The 21,366-nt window shown below is 39.5% G+C and overlaps 2 protein-coding genes across 7 annotated transcripts in view; one reads left to right on the top strand and one right to left on the bottom strand.

Moving 5' to 3' along the window:
* Positions 1–8,019: 8,019 nt before the first annotated feature.
* The window catches only part of ABRAXAS1 (abraxas 1, BRCA1 A complex subunit), a 22,892-nt gene continuing 9,545 nt past the window's right edge, over positions 8,020–21,366 (top strand). The window contains exons 1-6 of one of the 4 annotated variants that reach the window (XM_084626632.1): positions 8,020–8,178; positions 12,015–12,105; positions 13,843–13,879; positions 16,281–16,364; positions 16,446–16,512; positions 17,462–17,655. In XM_084626632.1, the coding sequence (XP_084482758.1) occupies positions 8,092–8,178; positions 12,015–12,105; positions 13,843–13,879; positions 16,281–16,364; positions 16,446–16,512; positions 17,462–17,655 (560 nt within the window). In that variant the 5' untranslated portion in view covers positions 8,020–8,091. The remainder of the gene's footprint in view (positions 8,179–12,014; positions 12,106–13,842; positions 13,880–16,280; positions 16,365–16,445; positions 16,513–17,461; positions 17,656–21,366) is intronic. The other 3 variants (XM_084626635.1, XM_084626633.1, XM_084626634.1) reach the window with 3 other exon arrangements.
* Positions 10,875–21,366, bottom strand: part of MRPS18C (mitochondrial ribosomal protein S18C) — a 26,517-nt gene continuing 16,025 nt past the window's right edge. For 2 of the 3 annotated variants that reach the window (XM_084626637.1, XM_084626638.1), the window contains exon 7: positions 10,875–11,186. In XM_084626637.1, coding sequence (XP_084482763.1) covers positions 10,913–11,186 — 274 coding nt within the window. In that variant the 3' untranslated portion in view covers positions 10,875–10,912. The remainder of the gene's footprint in view (positions 11,187–21,366) is intronic. The other variant, XM_084626636.1, reaches the window with a different exon arrangement.

Below are 21,366 nucleotides of genomic sequence, written 5' to 3'. Positions count from 1 at the left end.
ATCATACAGGGGCTGAAGTCTACTAATATCTTTGAGATAGAAGAAAAATTCTGATGATCTGTAGATTTCTTTTTAAAAAATTCAGCAGAAAAGAACAACAATTAGTTGCAATAATGCATCACACAGAAATAACATGTTCCTTTTCTATTGTAATGACCTGACTAATGTGTGTACCACTGCCCTTGACATGATGGAATCAGAACTGCTCAAGTGCAAGTCATAACCCCTATAGTGCTAGCAGCTAATGGAGATTCTCCTTTAGCTCAAGTGTCATACACCTTTGTTTTTCAGAATACAAGAAGTACTGCTGCTGTCCCACTTGCAATGTCGTTCCAGTCAACCAAAGCATGATGACAGCCATGAAATTTTTAGATGGCCAAAGATTTTTGTTTTTTCTCCTGGACGTCACATGCTCAAGCATGACAAGCCACTCTGTGTACATTTAACAGGATAAGTGCATTGTAAGTAAGGTGGTGAAAATACAAACACAAGCTGCTATTTTAGTACCTGGAGTGGTGTCCCTGCCCCTCACCCCCCCCCCTCCACTCCTTGATATTTCTTTTAAATGAGCAGATCATAAATATTGAAGTGAAGAGAAATCAATTCTGCTTTTGAATTCCTCTTGGAATCTTCTCTTTCTCCAGGTACAGCAGGGGAAAATATGCCTAGTCATTTGAAAGTGTCCTCATAATTACAGAGCTGCTGGCAAAGCTCTACAATAAATTATGCTAAAGTTCACTCTTAGTGAATAGTTTGCATTCTAATCAAAGAATAACTGGCTGTTAACTACAAAAAAAATTGCTGACTTATAAAGAAACTGCTTTCCTTGCACTATGGCCTTTGTCTTAAAAAAACCCAGCTGTTTTCAACCTGAACACATGGCAATAAGTCATTTTCAAGCTAGTTCCACCATTTTGCTTTATCCGTCCCCACTGTAGTCTGTGAGGGAATAAGGCACATTTATGTAACCTGTTCTGGATTAATTGCCATTTAGGCTAAGCCTAGCTCGAGTCAGCAAACGTATTTTGCAAACAAGAGGGACTTTCTACTCTGAAACCCTATGGCTAGATCCTCGGCTTGAGTAAATCTACATAGCTCCATTGAAGTTAATCAGGCTATGCTAATTTTCACAAACTGAAGATCTGGCCTCTAAATTAAACAGAGCTGGAATTCTCCACAAAACTTGTGACACTAGCAGCCCAGGTGCCACCTCAAGCCAAGGACCGCATGTCTCAACTGAACACTGACAAATACATAGCTGGAATCAGTCTGGATCCCGTGTGTCAGTATTGTTACAATAGCTATTAGGATTAGAAGAATATTTAATGTTTAGACTTTACAGAACGCTTGTGAGCTGATGTATGCATTAATCTGTATCCTATATTGTAAGGTAATATGTGAGTGGTTGTATTGTGAGCCTCTGTGACTGTGTAAATCACCAGACAGGAGAGAAACATTAACTAGTGTGAAGTGCTGATCTCCAACAGAAGGTGCCATGTCCTGGCCAACAAGGAAGGCCCATCAACACCAGACAGATTATTGTGGGATATTAAAGAGAAAAAAAGGCATTGGTTGTTCTACCCTCCCCTGTGAAGATGAGTCACGCAAGTTGATTTCTCTTGTTGGCTGAATTTGCTGCTCAGAGCACAAAGGAAGAGGGCAATATAAACCCCTAACAAGAAGGAAATGGATCTCTATGCTGCTGGGACTCGGGGAGGGCAAGGTTTACTAGGCATAAGCAAGAGATCCCTCGTCCACATGTTCCCTTCCCAACTGCCAAACTATCTCACATGCTCTGTGCCCCGGGGCAACAAGATCCCTGACACTGTCCCCTTCTGCTGCCCCACGAGCTGCTTCTGCTGTAGCCAAGTAATTACATCAAAATAATTGGGGGAGAGAACTCCTGCCTTCTATTCCTAGCTCTGTCATTGATTTGTTGTATGATCTTGAGTAAATCCCAAGAATGTTTCTCTGCCTCAATTTCTCCACATGTAACTGGGGATAACCATACTTACCCATCTTACATAGATTTTGTAAGGCTTACATTTATTAATGTTTGCTGACTCAGTCACAAAAGTGGACTAATTAGCGTCTATTTTGTTTATAAATTCACAATAGAGAGTTCAAATCATGTGTAAGAGACTGTTTTTGTGTGTAAAAATGTTCTTTAATTCATTATCTCAATACAAAGTAACACAAGACATGCAACGTATTGTGACAGTGCTATCGGGCCAAATACTAAGGTGCTGAGTACATAAAACTCCCATTGACTTCACCTCTCATGTTTTGGTTTTAATAAATCGATATAAATTATTTTGGCTGTAGTTTTTTTAAGTGTCAGAATAATTCTAGAGATGATGCATGGGGGGGGGGGGGAAATTGCAATTTTTATTGCCAGAGTTAAGGAAATCTTGAACTGACTCAGAAAAAAGATTCATGCAACGGCCCCACTCTTTTATTTTATGGTAAGTTTTTTATATGTTATTGGTTTCTAGTAGGTCAGATCTAATAAAAAGTAGCATTTCATTTGTCTCCAGTCAGTTGGGCCACACAGGTCCAGAATATCAAGCAGTTTAATTCCATGTCAATATCACCTTTTTATTGCAAATAAATGTGGTCTGAAATATTATACTTATCACAGTATTTTTTTTATCCGCTGCCATTGAAGAATGGCAAGTGGCCAGTAAACCACTCAGTGGAATGCTCCATTCATTCATCTTTTGATTACCTGTAGGCCATACTTTTCCTCTGCTATTGTATTGATTATAATTCACTGTAAAAATTGATATGCTTTATAGAGAGAGTCGTCTGTTTTCAGCTTCACTTTGTATCTTTGAGCTGTACCTGGAATTTTACAGTCTACTGCTCTGCCATCTTTGACCTCTAAACAATATTAAAATTCATGAGTATTAACATTAGCCTTAGTTTTAAAATTCCTTTTTATCTACTATTATTTATTCTTTATATTACAATATTGTCGGCAGGGCCCAACCAAGATCAGGGCCCTATTGTACGAGGCACTGTACAAACACATAGTGAGTTAGTCCCTGCCTCCAAAAACTTACTGTTTCAACAGATAAAGGGTGGGAGGGGCAGAGAGATAAAATGACTTGCCCAAGGTCGCACACAATGGCAGAGACAGGAGCCAGGTGTCTTGGTTCCCAGTCCAGTGTCCTATACAGAGAACCATGTTGCTTCTCTGATCTATCCACAAGGTACAGATGTGGCCCTTATCACCCTAGTATCTGAGTATCTCACAAACATTAATGAACAAAAATATTTCAAAATGAAAAATTTATTGAGAAAAAAACAAAATGTTTCAATATTTTCACATTTTTTTCTTTGTTTCAGAATTTTAGGAAAACACCCACCTGATCTAGTTATTTGTTTGCCGCCCTCAAAAATATGGGGTAAAGTTTTTTTTAAAGGTATTAAAAGAGTAAAAGTAACATTTTCTTTTTTTAAAGGTGTTATTTGACACTTCCTATAGTAACACTTTCACTCTACAGCAATTTTCTGCTCTCCCTCTCTCTCTCTCTCTCTCACACACACACACACACACACTCCGCTCGTCTATGCTTCAAAACTAATCAGCAATGGGGGTGTGTGTGCAAATTTAAAGTGGATTAACTATTCCTGATTAACTTCATGAAAAAGACACCCCCCTGTCCACACGGCACTATGTCGACGGGAGATGCTCTCCCACTGACATAGCGTCTGCCTCTTGTGGAGGTGGAGTAATTATGTCGATGGGTGAGCACTCTCCTGTTGGCACAGCAGATGCCCTAAAACGGCACAGCTGTGCCGATGTAGCGCAGTAGTGTAGACTTCACTTGCCCTCAGTTCCTATCCTGGGTTGGATGAATCACACTGCATGTGAGGATTGGACCCACCCTCTGACCCATACTGTGGCTTCCATCTGTATAGTTTGCATCAGTGCAAGGGTTAATTTTCAAGCACTACTGCCAGTTACCCAAGATAAAAGGTACTGTGTGTTGTATATCAGAGGACAAAATCAAGACCTTACTGTTAGCTAAAAGATGTAGATCCTTCACTTAGGGGCAACAGAAAAGTAAATGAAACCCAAAGGGCAGGTTTTCAAGAGAGTTCAGACAGTTCCTATTTAAATACCTAATCTTGGGCTTTTTTGAAAATCTGGCCTGATATCTGTAGCATGCTGCAGAGATAGTGCCTTTCTTTATATACCCACCCCACCCCACCCCACTTGGGATCTGACCATTTTGGCTCTTTACTGCACACCAGAACTGGAGGAGAAAATATGCTTCTATGATTTCTTGATCCCAGTCATTAATACAGCCTTTTCTGTGGCATAATCTGTTACTTAACAATGCACATTTCTGTTTGCACTACATATCCTACAGGAAAAGGAAAACATACTGTTGTTCAACAAATGGAGTCACTTTCTCATGGCTTTTACTTAGAAAAAGTAAAAGCTTCTCATATGGATACTAATAAGGTTACAAGCATCTCTCGTATTAATTGTGTAAGTAGAACATGAACACAGTGCTGCCACCTTTTGGTTATATAATAATTTAAAACAACAGATACTGGTTTAATATCTATAGTACAGTACAATAAAAATTAAAGTATGCCGAATGCACCCTCATCTGTATCACTGATAAATGTGGGGTGACTGGTAAGCATAGCCTTAAGCAGCTGTTTGCTGGTATGCCTGTAAAACTAACAAATTAGAAAAGGAGGGGTTAAAACACATCCAAAAAAAGAAGAAAGATGTCTGTGTGTATATAAATATACATACACTTAGACACACACACACACATATATATATAGCCATATGATCTAAAAATCTCTTTACTAAATATTGTACATATGAATATATGTACCTGTGTACAATATTATTTAGTAAAGAGATATTTAGATCATATGGCTAATTTTTATATATTATGTACAATAAATGTAGTATATTATGAGCAGTTTGTTATGTGTTAAGTATCTTTTTATTAAATAATATAAATAATACATACTCTATGGAGTAATTAATAGTAGTTATTATTATTATTAGTTATTTGTTTTGTGGCCACGCCTGGGAGAGCCAGCAATGTCCTAGGACCCCACTGTGTCAAGTGCTCTACAAACAGAACAAAAAATATGCTCTTTGCCCTAAAAAAGCTTACAGTTTAAATAAATAATAATACATAAAGTTTTATACATAAATAACTCAATATGCTATGCTTTCTATAATACATTATTATTTTATTTAATACCAGCTAATAGGGCTAACGTTTCAACTCATAAGTATCTTCCTTATAGCCAAACAAATACATAACTGGGGGTTACTCATTGATGTCAATAATCCATTATCACACATAATAATGACTACCCATTAGTGAAGCAATTATCATATTGCACGGGATCCAACATAGTGTAAGATTAGAAACCAGCCAATACCATGACCTTCATATAGAACACGATTGATTGGCTGTACCAAATGCTGTTCTTGACAACAATTGATCACAATGATCTTCACTCACAAAGGAGGAGTGTACACTAATTGAAGAGCCATAATTAAATAGAATAATAAATCAGCGGGTCGCACCCATGCCACACTTTTTAGTGCACTAGCTGGAGCAGAGCTAGCTCCTGTCTGTCTACCTGTGGTGGGAAGCACCCTCCCAGCTGTTGTGTAGACATAATCTAAACCTCAAGTAAGTGCATGTCAGGCATTGGTCTGAAGCTGCCACCCTCTTCTTCACTTTCCCGGCTACACCGCATTATGCTTGTGATCTGGGATGGTGAGGAGCTCTCCTACCTCTCCACACCCAGTGAAACTTCTTTATGGTCTAAGGTTTTCAAATGAGGGTGCCTAAAGTTAGGCATCTAAACCTATATTCAGCTACATAAATAAACATGGCCTGATTTTCACTTCACTTGGCTTCAGTGGGAACTGTTGGTGTTCAGCACCTCAGAAAATAAAGTCATTTATTTTTAATCAAATAAACACAGAATTAGGAGCCTAATTTTAGGTGACCTGGCTTGAGAATTTTGACCAAAGTTCCATATGTCCAGGTCATGAATGCAGAAAATGTTGGCCAGATTTTTAAAAAATAATAGTTGCATCAGACAGTGTTTAACTGTATTTTGAAATTTTCAGTAAGAAGATGGATGGTCAGTACTAGCTGACAAATAAACTGTTTTGAAAATTCCTGTCAGAAATCCATCTGATATATATTGAAATGAAACAAACGTTCCTGTTAAATATACATATGGGGGAGAATCACTCCGTTCAGCTAAACAAAGGGCAGCTCTGTCTGCATCACTATGGATGTCACACCTTGTGCCAGAAACAGCTGATAGCACTTTCCCACCATATAAAATCCCACTTCTTAATGGAGTCTACAGCAATTACATTCACCCTTCTCAGAAGTCTTTCCCTAGGACAGAGTTCTGACTCCTGGAAATAATATTAGTTGAGGAAATAAACTAGCTCAGGGTTAGACAATAACCATTTTGGTTTTATCCTATAATTCCCTCCCCCAATGTTCTTTCAGAAAGAAGAGTTCAGTTTCTTTACTAGTGAGGGTTCTGCATGATCTTTATGACTCTTCAGGGCCCTGATCCTGCAAGCTGATCAATGCAGGACGAACATGACACCCACAGGGATTGCCAGAGGTCAGCAGAGCTCCATTTGAGCACAGGAGGCTGCCTGAGCAGAAGAGCTTGAAGGATTAGAGCTCAAGTGTGCAAGGAATGCAAGGTCTTATTTCCTAATAGTAATAAAATAAGGAAATAGGGGCTGAGGTTGTAATGTTCAGATCTAGCTCTGGTTTAAGTTTAGGCTGGGATTAAGAGCGTAGCCACACTAAGGTGTAACAGTTCTAGTTCAGGACCAGAACCAAATGCTGATGTCCCCCTGAGTTAGGTGCTGTATACATATAAAGTATTATTTATCTGAGAATTTGTTCTAGAAAGTTCATTATTCTCCTGTTAAAAAAAATGTCAGTTGTCCACTCAGAGAGCAGAAACAATGCCTTGTGACTCAGGTAACCAATTACACACCACACATCATTGGTCCAAAATGCCTTTTAAGAGATTTCAACCCAGCATGGTGCAGGTTTCTGAGTGCGCTTGGGGGTGTGCCCCCAGCAGAGGGCTTGTATGTTGGGTGTGGAGGGGTGCCCCCAGAAGGGGGCTGTGCGCAGAAGTGCTAGAACTAGCGGTGCTGTGGGTGCTTGAAGTGGTTTCCATTATACACAGTGAGCGATTAGTTTGGCTCAATGGCTCTCAGCACCCACACTATACGCATTATTCCAGCACCCCTGGCTGTGTGTGTGGGGATGCCCAAGATCTGCGCCTGTGTGTGTGTGTGTGTACATGTGCCCCCAGCAGAATGCAGTGTGGGTGTGTACGTGTGCCCCGGGCAGAGTGCTGTGTGTGTACATGTGCCCCTGGCAGAATGCAGTGTGGGTGTGTGTGACCCTGGCAGAGCACTCTGGGTGTGTGTGTACATGTGCCCCCAGCAGAGCACTCTGTGTGTGTGTGTGTATGCCCCCGGTACAACGCGGTGTGGGTTGCCTGTGTGCCCCCAACAGAGCACTCTTTGTGTGTGTACGTGTGCCCCCAGTAGAACGGGGTGTGGGTGTGCACGTGTGCCCCCAGCAAAGCACTCTGTGTGTGTGTGTACATGTGCCCCTGGCAGAATGCAGTGTGTGTATGTGTGACCCTGGCAGAGCACTCTGGGTGTGTGTGTACGTGTGCCCCCCGCAGAACATTGTGTGGGTGTGTGTGGGTGTGTACGTGTGGCCCCCGCAGAGCATTGTGTGGGTGTGTGTGGGTGTGTACGTGTGGCCCCCGCAGAGCATTGTGTGTGTGTACGTGTGCCCCCCGCAGAGCATTGTGTGGGTGTGTACGTGTGGCCCCCGCAGAGCATTGTGTGTGTGTACGTGTGCCCCCCGCAGAGCCCGCTGTGTGTGTGTGTGTGTGTGTGTCCCCGCGCGCCAGCCGGCGGGTGCCATTTCCCCTCTGGGCACTAGGGGTCTCTCACGCGCCGGCCCAGCGCTGCCATTGTTGCTCCGGCCCGCGGCCACTCAGGCCCAGGCCGCCGCGGGGAGCATGGAGGGGGAGAGCACCTCGGCCCTGCTCTCCGGCTTCGTCTTTGGCGCCCTCGCCTTCCAGCACCTCAACACCGACTCGGACACTGTGAGCCGCCAGCACCGCCTCGCCCGGGCCCGGCCCCGGCGGGGACAATGGCACCGGGGGGGGGGCCCGCGGGCGGGGGCAGGTTTCGCCCCGCGGGGAGCGCCTGGGGCCCGGAGGAGAGGGGAGGCGGGGCCTGGGGGTCGGCCTGGGGGAGGGGGGCGGTTGTTTGAGGTTAAGAAGTAGATTTACATCCACCCACCCCCACCCCCACACACACACCCACCCCCCCGCTGCCCCTGAGTCTCCCCTGGGCGGGGGAGCCGCCGCTGGGTGTCAGTGGCTTCCCCTGGTTTCACTTTCACTACATGCCTCCCGGCTCCCTCCAGCCCCTCTCCTGCTGGCTACCGTGTAAGCGCCACGGCCCCCTCCCTCTGCGTGTAAATAACGGTGTGTAAAGTGTGCCCCGACCTACTGCCGCCCAGGGCCAGGGCCGTGCCAGAGGGGCAGCAGATCCTTTGGGGATTGATTTCAAGGCACTGTTTTGATTACAAATAAATCACCTCTTGCTGTGTGAAGGGGAAGGGTTTTGCTCCCTGTGTTTCAATGAGGTATCTTGCAACATCACTCTCCTTCTTTTAAAATCTCCCTCACTTCAGATGTCACCACAATTTGAAAGCAGCCCCCCGCTTACGTAGGTGGTGGTAGCAATGATGTGGTTATAATGATAAAAGAGAGGTAGGCTCCGGTCCTGTAAATTGATCAATATGGGCAGACTCTTGTGCCCGTGCACAAGGCTGAAGATCTAACTACATGGATGTGATTGCAGGATCAGGGTTATTTCCAGAAGTGCACCATTTCCCACCCCCGCCCCCCAGCCCCCCAAAATTACACATTTGTGCTGAAATGTATTTTATTTCTGGGGAGGAAGACACCTGAAATGCTTTTCTGCCCAGGTCTTAGGGAATGTTCTGGGCTCTTGTTTTCGTGCTTGGATAAACTTGATTTGTTTTTAATATCAGAGGTTTTGATTATCTTGGTCCTAAGTGAAGATAAGTGTATTTTGCCTTGTTTAACAAAAAGTTTGGTCCTTGATCCTGCAAGCTCCTTCATGCTGGCAGACCCCTCTCCCCATGTAGATTTCCACTGATCTCAGTGGGGCTCTGCTCAAATCTGGCCATGCAGATCTACAGTAGTTTCAGATCAGGGCATTAGTTTGGAAATGAAGTTATAGCTACTGGAAAATTGCTTACAGGCCTGATGCAATTTATGATTTTAACTACATTTTAAAACTAGAGTCCTAGATGTCAGGATCCACACACACTTTTATCTTGGCAACATACATTTGATCTAGTTTTTAACTTTTTTTAGAAACGAATCTTTTGTATTAAAACCTCTTTTATTGCAACATTAGTGTTTAGAATTTAAGGACACTAATGTCAGGAAGTTGATGTCTTTCAGAACTGTAACTCAGCGACACTGTGTTGTGTGGTGTAAAAGTGGCATTTTCTACTTCTGCATAAAGAAAAGGAGTACTTGTGGCACCTTAGAGACTAACCAATTTATTTGAGCATAAGCTTTCTTGAGCTAAAGCTCACTTCACTATGTTATAGAATAGTTGTTAAGAGCTGGCCAAACTTTTAGGTCCAAGTCTGACAGGTGGTCATTAAAACTAAGTCCGCATCCCATTCCAACTATTTAAAAAAGGAAGCATAACAGAAGTAAAAAGCAAGCAAGAAAGAATACATAGATCCCCAGATTTTTTTCTGCACTCATATTTGTGCATTTAAAAACAAAATGCCATCCATCCCACACCTTTATAGTTTTTTATTCTTGTGAAATGTTTCCTTTTTTGCTATTTTATCTTTTATTCCTGCTGTCTCTCCTTCCTATATGCTTTTGCTGAACTTAGGGAGAAGTAGCGTAAGCATTTGGGGAGAGTCATTTTGCTCCACCACTTGTGGGCTTTTCTGTTGTGCTTTGACTGCACTATTGTTTGTGGCAGTAAATCATATGGGGAAATGATTGCAGGCCACACAAAATAAAGGACAGTGCTAAAAGTTCAAGATGTTTGCTTTGATAGATTATTTTTGTAAATTTTAGAACTCCTGTCTCCCACAGCTCGTTGTCCAGATGATGGAGTGTAGATTTTTTTTAACATTGTCAATAAAAGCATTATTTCTAGAGCAGTCAAGCGATTAAAAATTAATTGTGATTAATCGCACGATTAAAAAAATTAATTGTGATTAATTGCACGATTAAACAATAATAGAACACCATTTATTTAAATATTTTTGGATGTTTTCTACATTTTCATATATATTGATTTCAGTTACAACACAGAATGCAAAGTGTACAGAGCACACTTTATATTTATTTTTGCTTAAAAGTATTTGCACTGTAAAATACTATTTCTTTTTTTTCCAATTCACCTAATACAAGTACTGTAGTGCAATATCTTTAACATTAAAGTTGAATTTACAAATCTAGAATTATGTAAAAGAAAAATTGCATTCAAAAATAAAACTTTCCAAAAAATGGAAAACTTTAGAGTCTGCAAGTCCACTCAGTCCTACTTCTTGTTCAGCCAATCGCTCAGACAAACATATGCAGGAGATAATGCTGCCCGCTTCTTGTTTACAATGTCACTTGCAAGTGAGAACAGGCGTTCTCGTGGCACTGTTATAGCAGATGTCGCAAGATATTTACGTACCAGATGCGCTAAAGATTCATATGTCCCTTAATGCTTCAACCACCATTCCAGGGCACATGCATCCATGCTGACGACGGGTTCTGCTCAATAACAGTCCACAGCAATGCAGACCGACGCATGTTCGTTTTCATTATCTGAGTCAGATGCCACCAGCAGAAGGTTGATTTTCTTGTTTGGTGGTTCGAGTTCTGTAGTTTCCGCAGTGGAGTGTTGCTCTTTTAAGACTTCTGAAAGCATAGTCCACACCTCAACCCTCTCAGATTTTGGAAGGCACTTCAGATTCTTAAACCTTGGATCCAGTGCTGTGGCTATCTTTAGAAGTCTCACATTGGTACCTTCTTTGCGTTTTCTTGTGAATCTGCAGTGAAAGTGTTCTTAAAATGAATAACATGTACTGGGTCATCATCCAAGGCTGCTATAACATGAAATGTATGGCAGAATGTGGGTAAAATAGAGCAGGGGATGTACAATTCTACCCCAAGGAGTTCAGTCACAAATTTAATTAATGCATTGTTTTTTTAACGAATGTCATCAGCATGGTAGCATATCCTCTGGAATGGTGGCCGAAGCATGGACATGCAAATGTTTAGCGTATCTGGCACGTAAATACCTTACAATGCCAGCTACAAAAGTGCCGTGCAAATTCCTGTTCTCACTTTCTGGTGATATTGTAAATAAGAAGAGGGCAGCATTATCTCCTGTAAATGTAAACAAAATTTTGTCTTAGCGATTGGCTGAACAAGAAGTAGGACTGAGTGGGCTTGTAGGCTCTGAAGTTTTACATTGTTTTGTTTTTGAGTCACAGAAAAAAATCTACAGTTGTGAGTTGCACTTTCATGACAAAGAAATTGCACTACAGTACTTGTATGAGGTAAATTGAAAAAAACTATTTCTTTTGTTTATCATTTTTACAGTGCAAATATTTGTAATAAAAATAATATACACTGATTTCATTTACAACACAGAATACAATATATATATGAAAATGTAGAAAAACATCCAAAATATTTAATAAATTTCAATTGGTATTCTGTTGTTTAAAAGTGCAATTAAAACTGCGATTAATCACGATTAATTATTTTAATTGTGATTAATTTTTTTAGTTAATCACGTGCATTAACTGTGATTAATCGAGAGCCCTAATTATTTCTAATATGTTTTTCCTCTGTTTGCTCCCCTTACAAAGGAAGGCTTCCTCCTTGGAGAAGTGAAAGGTGAAGCCAAGAACAGCATTACTGACTCTCAGATGGATGATGTTGAAGTTGTTTATACAATTGGTGAGTCTACTCTTGATTTCAGTGGGACAGTGCATATGATTAAGTACCTTACTGAATCTGGGCCTCAGACTGGCAACAAAGACTACTGAATGTTGTCACAATGCTGTATTTAAATGTGGTATTTATCATTTTGTAAGATAATCTTTCATATTTCATCTTCTTTAACGTTTTGAAATTTTTACGAAAATATGAATGTAACAAAATATTTTATCTAATAGTTCTAGATATATGGAAACAAAAGTATGAGTTTATATTTTCTTGAATACATCTTCTGTACCAAGAAGTCACATTAAAAACAGATTCTGCCTCTGACTCCTTCTGTTGCCTTGAGTAAGTCACCTAACCTCTTTTGGACCAAATTCAATCCTGATGAAATCTGGAACGGTTTTGAATTCCATGAAGTTCAGCTCATTTAGACCAGGTTGACTTTGGGTCCTTTTTTCCATTCGTAAAATAGGTATGCTATTTGCTTTTCTCAGAAGGTGCTGTGAGGATTAATTCATTAATACTTAAGTGCCTCGAAGATGAAACGTGCTTACGTGTCAAAGACTGTTTTATTATCAGAGAGACCAGGTGTGTGAGGTAATCTTTTATTGGAGCAACTTCTGTTGGTGAGAGAGACAAGCTTTTGAGCTTACACAGAGCTCTTCTTCAGGTTTTATTATCAAGCAGGCTTTCAGATATTTCCAACTTGAAGTTTATTTAAAAACAAATTTCTGTGGAGGTATTAAGTGCTGGGAAGTCATCTTATATTTTATATGAACCTTTGAGAAGAAAAAATGAACATAAGAGAAGCTGACCCTGTGAAAAAAATCACTTGAACATAATGTTATAAAAGTGAGTGCTGTTGTAAGACCTAGTACTCCCCTCTGCAATGAGTACTACTGTGGGAGGATTTGGGCAAAGAAGAGGGTTTTGCATTTAGCTCTGAATGTTAAGAGGTTAGTTGTCCTTATTTTTTCTCGTAGTGAGTTCCATATTCTTGATCCAGCTCCTGTGAAGGTTCTGCATCCTATAGTAATGAACCTACCCCAGTGGCCAACAGCTCTAGTGCTTCACTGGAACACAGCTGTAGTCCAAGAGAGACTCTCTCTTACGTAACCAGGATCAATTCCATGCAGGATGTTGAAAACCAGGAGAGTCACTTTGGACTGAATTATGTATTTGAAAACATCTAGATTATTGTGAGCACTATAGAAATAACTTTCATTTATGAAACAACTATATTCTTGCATAAAAGTTTAACTGTAAGAATAATTCTGATGCTGAGTGCAAAACTAGAAAGAACATTACAATTAATTGGTATTAGATATATATTCTTATGCTCAATGGATCTGGGCCTTAACTGAAAAATACAAGGCAGTTTGATTAAGTGTATGTTTTATTTTTACTCTTGTTCTCAAAAAATGAAGAGAACAAAATGGGAAAAACTGGCCATGATTCTTGCTTGGCAAAGCACAAGGGGAAAAAATAGTTTATTGAAAAACACACCTAAACATGTAGATGGTTTCCCTGTAGTCTTGAAAAACCACAGGATTATTTTTAAAGACTTACTATTGTGAGTCTACTATTGTGACCCAGTGTGAGTCAATACTGGAGTTTAGTGTTTGTTTTAAGTTTTAAAGGTCCCTTGATAAAATTTTTACTTCTCAGGAGGGTATGGCTATAAATATAATCTGCAGAAGAATGAGAGTGCTGAGTACGTGGAGCCAGAGTAATATATTGTTTTTCTTTCAGATATACAAAAACATATTCCATGCTATCAGCTTTTCAGGTTAGTATCATTGACTAAACATGTACAAAATTAAATGACGGGTTTCTACATCAGTTAAGCTCACATCCTATGAATGAAGAAATAACATAGCTAGTGGTGAATGACGTATCAGCTTCTCCAAATGACACAGATACGAAATGCCTATGTATCCATTTGGTACAATATTGTATTAGTTTTAAGTACTTTTTATTAGATGTATACTGTATGCTTATATCTGTGTGCATGTATGAATGTATATACTGTATACCACGTGTGTTATGAACTGTAGAACCACGATCTGCACTGTGCGCACTATGTAATCTTCTTGAGACTCACTCTAACATTAAAAATAGCTTCATTTAAAAACAAAAAGCAACTTCTTCCCACAGGTGTATAATTTCCGCCCAGAATTACACTGGCTCGAGGTAGTAACACTTTAAGGTTGGATATCTTATGACCCATCAGGGATAGAAGTGAAAGCATTAAAGCTTTATACCATAGGAAAGGATGTCAACTTATCAGTGAGCTACACTTCACTTGCTTCTAGTTGTAGAAGATCCTTAGATAACTGGCATTAAATGTGATATATATAAAATCTATTTTAGGTCATTTTTAGCCGTTTTAAAAAGTGTCATTTTTTTTGTTTCTCTATGGCATGTACAGTTGAACTCACAGTAGCAAGGTTCACAGGCAAAGGGATACGAAAAATAGTCCCAATAAAAAAATGTTATAACCCTCAAACACTTAAAATGTTTTATAATAAAAATGATGTGGCCAATACAGAATACATCACAGTGGTAGTATAAAGGTTTTATTGGCATTCATTTGGGATTATTACAGGTATTCATATACCATGATGAATGCTGTAGAAAAATGTAGATGAGCCCACATCACTCAATACACCCAGTCCAAACTCATGTTGCTAAAACCTTCAAGCCATGCCACACCACACCATTACTGACTTTCTGTGGCCATGGTTCAAGAAAGCCCTTAAGCATGTAATAAATCCATCCTTATTCCATTTAAATATTTAAACCTGTGTGTCACATTTTGGGTGCAGTCCCTGTAACCCTGGGTGCCTCACAATGCTTTGCTGTTGTAGCTCCCAACCTGGAATGCTTACGAACAGCCTAATAGCACGCAGGTCACACGCTGAGTGTCTGCATATAGCGATAGCTCTGACCCCAGCAGCCTGTCAGCAACACTCAAGTCACACTCTGGCTTCCACCAGCTATTGTGACCTCAACACACTCCCAGTCACAAATTTTCCCCAAAACATGTGTTCTGCACTATCCAGCCCTCTCCTGGGCGGCTCAGATATTAGAGGTCCATTGGCACTGTAAGGAGTCAATATGCAACAGTTTGTTATTTTAATTGGAGTTACCAAAACAGTTCAGTTTAAACACAACACTAGGTTAGTATTGATTAAAACAGGGATCCGCAACCTTTGGCACGCAGCCCATCAGGGAAATCCACTGGCGGGCTGGAATGATTTGTTTACCTGCAGTGTCCGCAGGTTCGGCCGATTGCAGCTCCCACTGGCTGTGGTTTGAAGTTCCAGGCCAGTGGGGGCTGTGGGAAGTGGCATGGGCTTAGGGATGTGTTGCATCGAGTTTAAGTGAGTACAAGTAAAGTCAGAAATGGTCACAAGAGAAATAAAGATAAAATACTTTCTAGTAGCTAAAACTTAACCAGCTAGCCTTGGTTCAAGGTAAAATCCTTAATTGCTGACCAAATTCTCAGGTCAGGAACTACCCCAAAGTCAAAGGACTGGTTTCTTTGTCGTCTTAGGTGAAAGAGAGAAAGGGAGAGAACCCTTGCTGTGTTTTTGCATCTCACTTTTATAGTCCACTCACCCTTTGAAATGCATTTCCCTGAGGGTTACCCCGAGATAAAGTTGATTCTAGCTAAAAGAAAAGTAAGGATGGAGATATGGTGTCTCATTGTGAAAGAGATTCTATGCTGCTGTTTGCTAAAATGCAGATCCATCTGTTCCTGCCCCCATTCTTTGCCACTTGACAGGTGATTGCCAATCAACTTTGATGATACCTGGCTAGAGGCATCAGCTTGTCCTTTGTTTTTGAGAAACCAGTTTACCCACTCCCCAGAGTTGTCTGGTAAACACATTATAGTAATAATTTCATCTTGTGTTCATAATTGTTAATACGCATTTCATATAAACATTACACAAGAGTATTGATTATCAGTGTGGTGTTAGTTTTTAAATGATACCTCAAAAGGCATATTTTGCACAAAAATTATTACACTAGTGTGTGGGGTCTGAATGTGGGGTGCTTTTGGTCACACTGTTCTTAAATGCTTTGCTAAATTGGGGCCTATATCTGTATTTAGAATGTGAATAACGGATGCCATTATTTCAATATCACTTTCAGACAGGCCTAATTTTTTTTATTATTGTTAGGTGTAAACAAGAAAATCAGGATGTACTGGGAAGGTGTTTCCCACTAGACTTTGTTTTAATAACATTGGATCAGATTGAAATGAGGTAGCTGCTAGATTATTTTAAGAAATATTTACTTTGGAATGTAACCTTTTATTCTCTGATCCTTCTTATGATCTCTTCTAGCTTTTATAACTCTGCAGGTGAACTGAATGAGCCTGAACTGAAGAAAATATTATCAGGTTGCAAAAAGGTATTTTATTTTTAAAAATAATCCATACTCTGGGGTTTTATGCAGGGTATTGTGCTGACTCTGTAATTGCTATGTTGATTCATATTTTAGTTATGTTTCATTCCATAATTTCACTTTAGGTACTTATTCCCTTTTGTTGTCTTTTCAGCCCATGACAAAAGTCTAAACTGTACTGAAATCTCGTCCTCACAAAGCAATCCTTTTTTTTTCTTTTTTATTTAGGGGAATACTTATTCCCTCTTCTGTGCTGCTGTTGGATTTTTTTTCCTCATCTCCCAAGTGAACCATTTAAATGTTGCAGTGAGATCATATGGCCTCTTCTGTATTTGGATCAAAGAAGTATTCTTCAGTTCAAACAGTTCACTTGAAACACAGATAGTTGGATTTCAGTTTATTGGAATTTTAGTACATGCATTGGAAGAGTTTGCCCTTTCATTTACTGAATCAGATTGACATCCTCTTGTCTGACTTAAAATACAAATAGTTTATTTTTCATCAAACGCCCTTGCTTCAGAACAGAATACATAAACAGGATGACACTGCAGTCGGATGGGGAGGTGTACTGGTACAGGGCCAAATTTGGAGCAAGCTTAATGGTTTGGGCATAAGCTTTGAAAGCAAACCAGTTTTGATAGATTTATATTCTCAGGACGTGAGGGGTATGAAATGTTTTCAGTAAGGCCTCAACTCAGTAGAACGTATAAGCAGGGGTAGTTCTAATGGAACTACTTGTGTTTAAGTGATTTGCTGAATAGGGATGGTACTACTTGTGTGTTTAAAGTCAAGCCTGTTTGCTGAATCAGGGTCTACGATCTTAAAGAATTCCAATTCAGTTCAGGGCTGACCACTCTTCTGACTTTTTCACATGTGTGTGTGTTTTGTTATATGGTTGTGTAATTCTAGGGAATGGTAACACTGATTAGATAAATCTTTTTTTTTTCCTACCCAGAATGTGATAGGCTGGTACAAATTCAGACGTAATACAGACCAGACAATGACATTTCGAGAGAGACTTCTTCACAGGAATTTACAGTCATACTTATCAAATCAGGGTCTTGTCTTTCTGTTACTAACTTCCAGTGTAACTACAGAAAGTTGTTCCACTTACAGATTGGAACATGCTTTGCACAGACCACAAGAGGGGTAAGTACCACTTGGTTGTTGTTCTCTCTAATTCTAGTAGGACACAGGGATGTATGATAGATATGCTGTGACTTTCCTTATGCTATTCATTTTTCTAGTACTTCTCACCAAAATTACTATTTTTAATGCCAACATTGACTGATTCACTTAGGAAACCTGTTGATTTTCTTCATGAAAACAATCTTCAAGTAAACTAGACAAAGTTAGCAAAACAGATTTAGAAATGATTCTTTATACTGGTAGATCCTCCCCTCTCCCTTGTAATTTGGATGGACGTCTTTCTGTACATTTTTCTCTCTCTAGTTTCTTTCATTTGAACACTCCGACCCCAACCCTTGGTTTTCTCAGCTCCAAGTTTTCCGAGCAGTATTTGCAGCCCAAGATATAATTAAGTGATCTTGTAAGTCTTTATGTTCTGTCATCAGATGTTTTTTTGTTTGTTTTTTTGAGGAGTCTTATAGCAGATGTAGAGAAATCTTTAGCAATGACTGTTCTGAGCCTCTGACAAAGTTCACCTGGCATAGGCAAAGAACAACGTATGCCAGTTCCTGTATTGATTTTATCACTCTTAGTTTGTATCAAATTAACCACAAGGCTCTTTAAAGTATTAGCAATTCTTTTTAGACAATCTGGGAACTCAAGTCCTTACCAGAAGCAACCATCTACATTAGAGTGGGTCATAAGTTTTCTGACAGAACATTTTTCTATTGGAAAATGCCAATTAGTTGTTCTGTGGGAATGTGTATATTTTGACAAAATTCTGATGGAAACCAGGCAGGTTTCCGATGCGACAGAATCCTGCCTGGTCCTGCCATTTTGTCCATCTGACTTGGCAGCCCTGGTTCTCAGGCTCCTGGCTCCTCAGAAGCACCATCTCCTTTGCAGCTTGCCTGGGAGGCTGGCTGGGAGCCCTGGTTCCCAAGCTCATCTGCATCCCTAGTTTCCAGGCTCCCAGGGTTCTCCTGCTCCACGTCAGCTCTCCAGGTGGCCTGCCTCACCTGGAGAACTTGACAGCCAGGAATCCCAGACCAGGCTGCCTGGATCTTGGGGTGCCTTCCTGTCATCAGTCTGGGGTTTTTCCTCCTACCGGCAGCAGGGCTGGTTGACAGGAAAGACAGGCAGCAGTGGCACTGGTATGTTCCCATATTGGGATATTCCCTTCCACAGGAAAGGACATTTTATTCTGATTCAGACCAAAATCTCAAACTCAGTTTCCTGCCGGACAGATACTCTGTTTTCTACCCAGCTCAAATCTGGGGGTTTTGTATCTAGCTTATTCAAGCTGTCATGTCAATGCCTACCAAATTTTTCCTATTACATATTATGTTGAATTTTCCTGTTATCTTTCATTACATTTTGACATCTTATTTCTTGGCACTTTTTATAAATGTTGCAATTTGATACAACAGCAGTACAACAATCTCTCTAAATTGGTCTTATGGCTTCATTCATCAACAACATAAACAGCAGTTTAAGTAAATTCAAAAAGCTGGCTTAATACAGTAGTTCACAAAACTATTTCATTAGTAAATTAACTCAATTTTTTTAAGAAAGCTTGTGTTGGTTTTGTTTATCTATTTGAATTACAAATTGGCCTGTCTCCCCTTTTTTAAAGGTAATTGGCACAGGGTGGAAATTATTTTGGGACTTTTTTGATCTTTTATAATCTATAAAGAGGCTGATTTTTCTTTTTTATCTTTAAAAATATCAGGAACATCAGGTCTTGTCTTTCATATTTTGAGATTTCATTGGAGGCCCCCCAAGGAATGGATTTGGGAGACTTCTTCATCATTAATTAAGAGGCTGGATGTTCAGTCTTTGATGAAGATCTTTTTCCAAATATTAATTTTGGCATTTATTTTAAAACACAAATTCAGAATGCTTAAAATTGAATTAAATAAGAATCACTTCCCCTTTCAGTGAGGTTTCCTTTCTTGATACCTGTGATGTCAGAATCCTACTCACGGCCTTTCAGGAAAAAACAGAGTAGGCAACTTAATTTCCAATGTAAAAAAATATTAAAAATAACAAATAACTTTCAGGCCCCCTTTCTGCATGATAAGAATAGAAAAGAGGAGGAGGCAATTTTCCCCACTTTTATGGGTCATCTTTAACAAACAAAGCTTTGCTACTGTCAATTGTGTTGACCAAACCTTCATTGCAATAAGTGGATGATGTTAAAAGGTGAAGGTAAAAGCAGCATGATCCAGCCAGTTGACAGTAGATCAACCATTTGAACATCACATGAAGTATATGGATCTGAAGGAGAATGGAAGTCACTTATCCCAGAATGAATAAGAAACAAACCATGCTCACACTGGAAATGGTTTACATTTGATTCCTTTGCATCTTTTCCCTGCTAGCGCTTAGAAACAGATTGTCATAACCAATCATCATTCAATTTTTAAGACTCTCTTGCTTGTGTTTAAAGAGTTCCCTTGATTTCTTTGCAAACCAATTGATGCCATACTGTCCTAACCAAAATCCAATTTAAAAAGGTATAAATTAACCTTGAGAGACATTGCCAGGTAGCTTTGTCCTGAAACTTAAGTTTTACAAAACCTAAAATTAAAGGGAGTGCCTCAGTTCTGAATGACAGCTTTTTTTTCTTGCATTGCAAATGACACCTTAAAATATTATACCTGAAAGAAACAAATATTTTGGTTTTTGCTGTTTACGTAGTATGATTTTACATTTCAGCTTGGACAGTGAAAGTAGATTAATCAGTTTCTAATCTGTTTCACTTGCAAGGTAGGGTATCATAAACTATCTCAGTGCTGCATGTGTGAGTTGCAAATGTTGTAGGTCATGTGTTTAAAAATGATGTCTCCATTTAAATAAATTTAAATAAAAACATCAGTCTTCTAATTACCTAGATTTTGTCTGTGTTCCTGCCTGAGACTAAATGTGGAAGCCTGGTTTTACAAAACCTAGCTTTTGAACCAAATCTAATCTTACACTATATCTCTAATACAAATGTCTTCATGGCTTTTTAACATTTCAGTTGAATACAGTGTGGCTTTTATACAATGAAGGGGAATGTTTAGGTGTAAACAAACACTACAGTTAACACATCAGAACCTAAAAGTAAAAAATGCCTCAAAACTAACTGAAATATTTTGATTCATTGTCCAAAAAATAAGTGTAAATTTAAATAGTACAAATAAGTAAACTAATCTTTAAAAATACCTTTTTCAATAACCAGATTCAAGTAAAAAAACCAGTAAATTACCTAAGGAAACATATGAATTCTCTTTTTGGTAATTTACATACACAAAAACATTTAAAAATAATAACGTAACCTTAAACATGAGAAAACTTGTGGAAATGTGACTTTAACTGGACTTTTGACCCATGTGTTAAATTTGAGATGTCATGACAAAGAGCCAGATCCTGTAAGCTATGTATGCCGTCAGCCGTGGAGAGCCCAACTTCAGTAGGGCTTTACAAAGAATTTCCCCTTGCGGAACAACTTGCAGGGTCAGAGCCAAAATACAGAAACCAATGTCATTTCCAGTATTTAAAACATTGAATAATAGTTCATGATAAACTTATTGTGATGGGGGTAGGGCCATGCTCTCCAATTATAGGCTACGTAATTTTAGCATTTGGGGCCTGCTTCAAAGCCCATTGAAGTCAATGGCAGTCTTTTCGTTGACTACAGTGAGCTTTAGAGAAAACTGAAAGTGAACATCTTCATCAAGTAGGCTT

Source organism: Lepidochelys olivacea (genome assembly GCF_965140295.1).
Source record: "Lepidochelys olivacea isolate rLepOli2 genome assembly, chromosome: 4".
Classification (NCBI taxonomy): Eukaryota; Metazoa; Chordata; order Testudines; family Cheloniidae; genus Lepidochelys; species Lepidochelys olivacea.
This window is presented reverse-complemented; position numbering and strand designations above follow the sequence as displayed.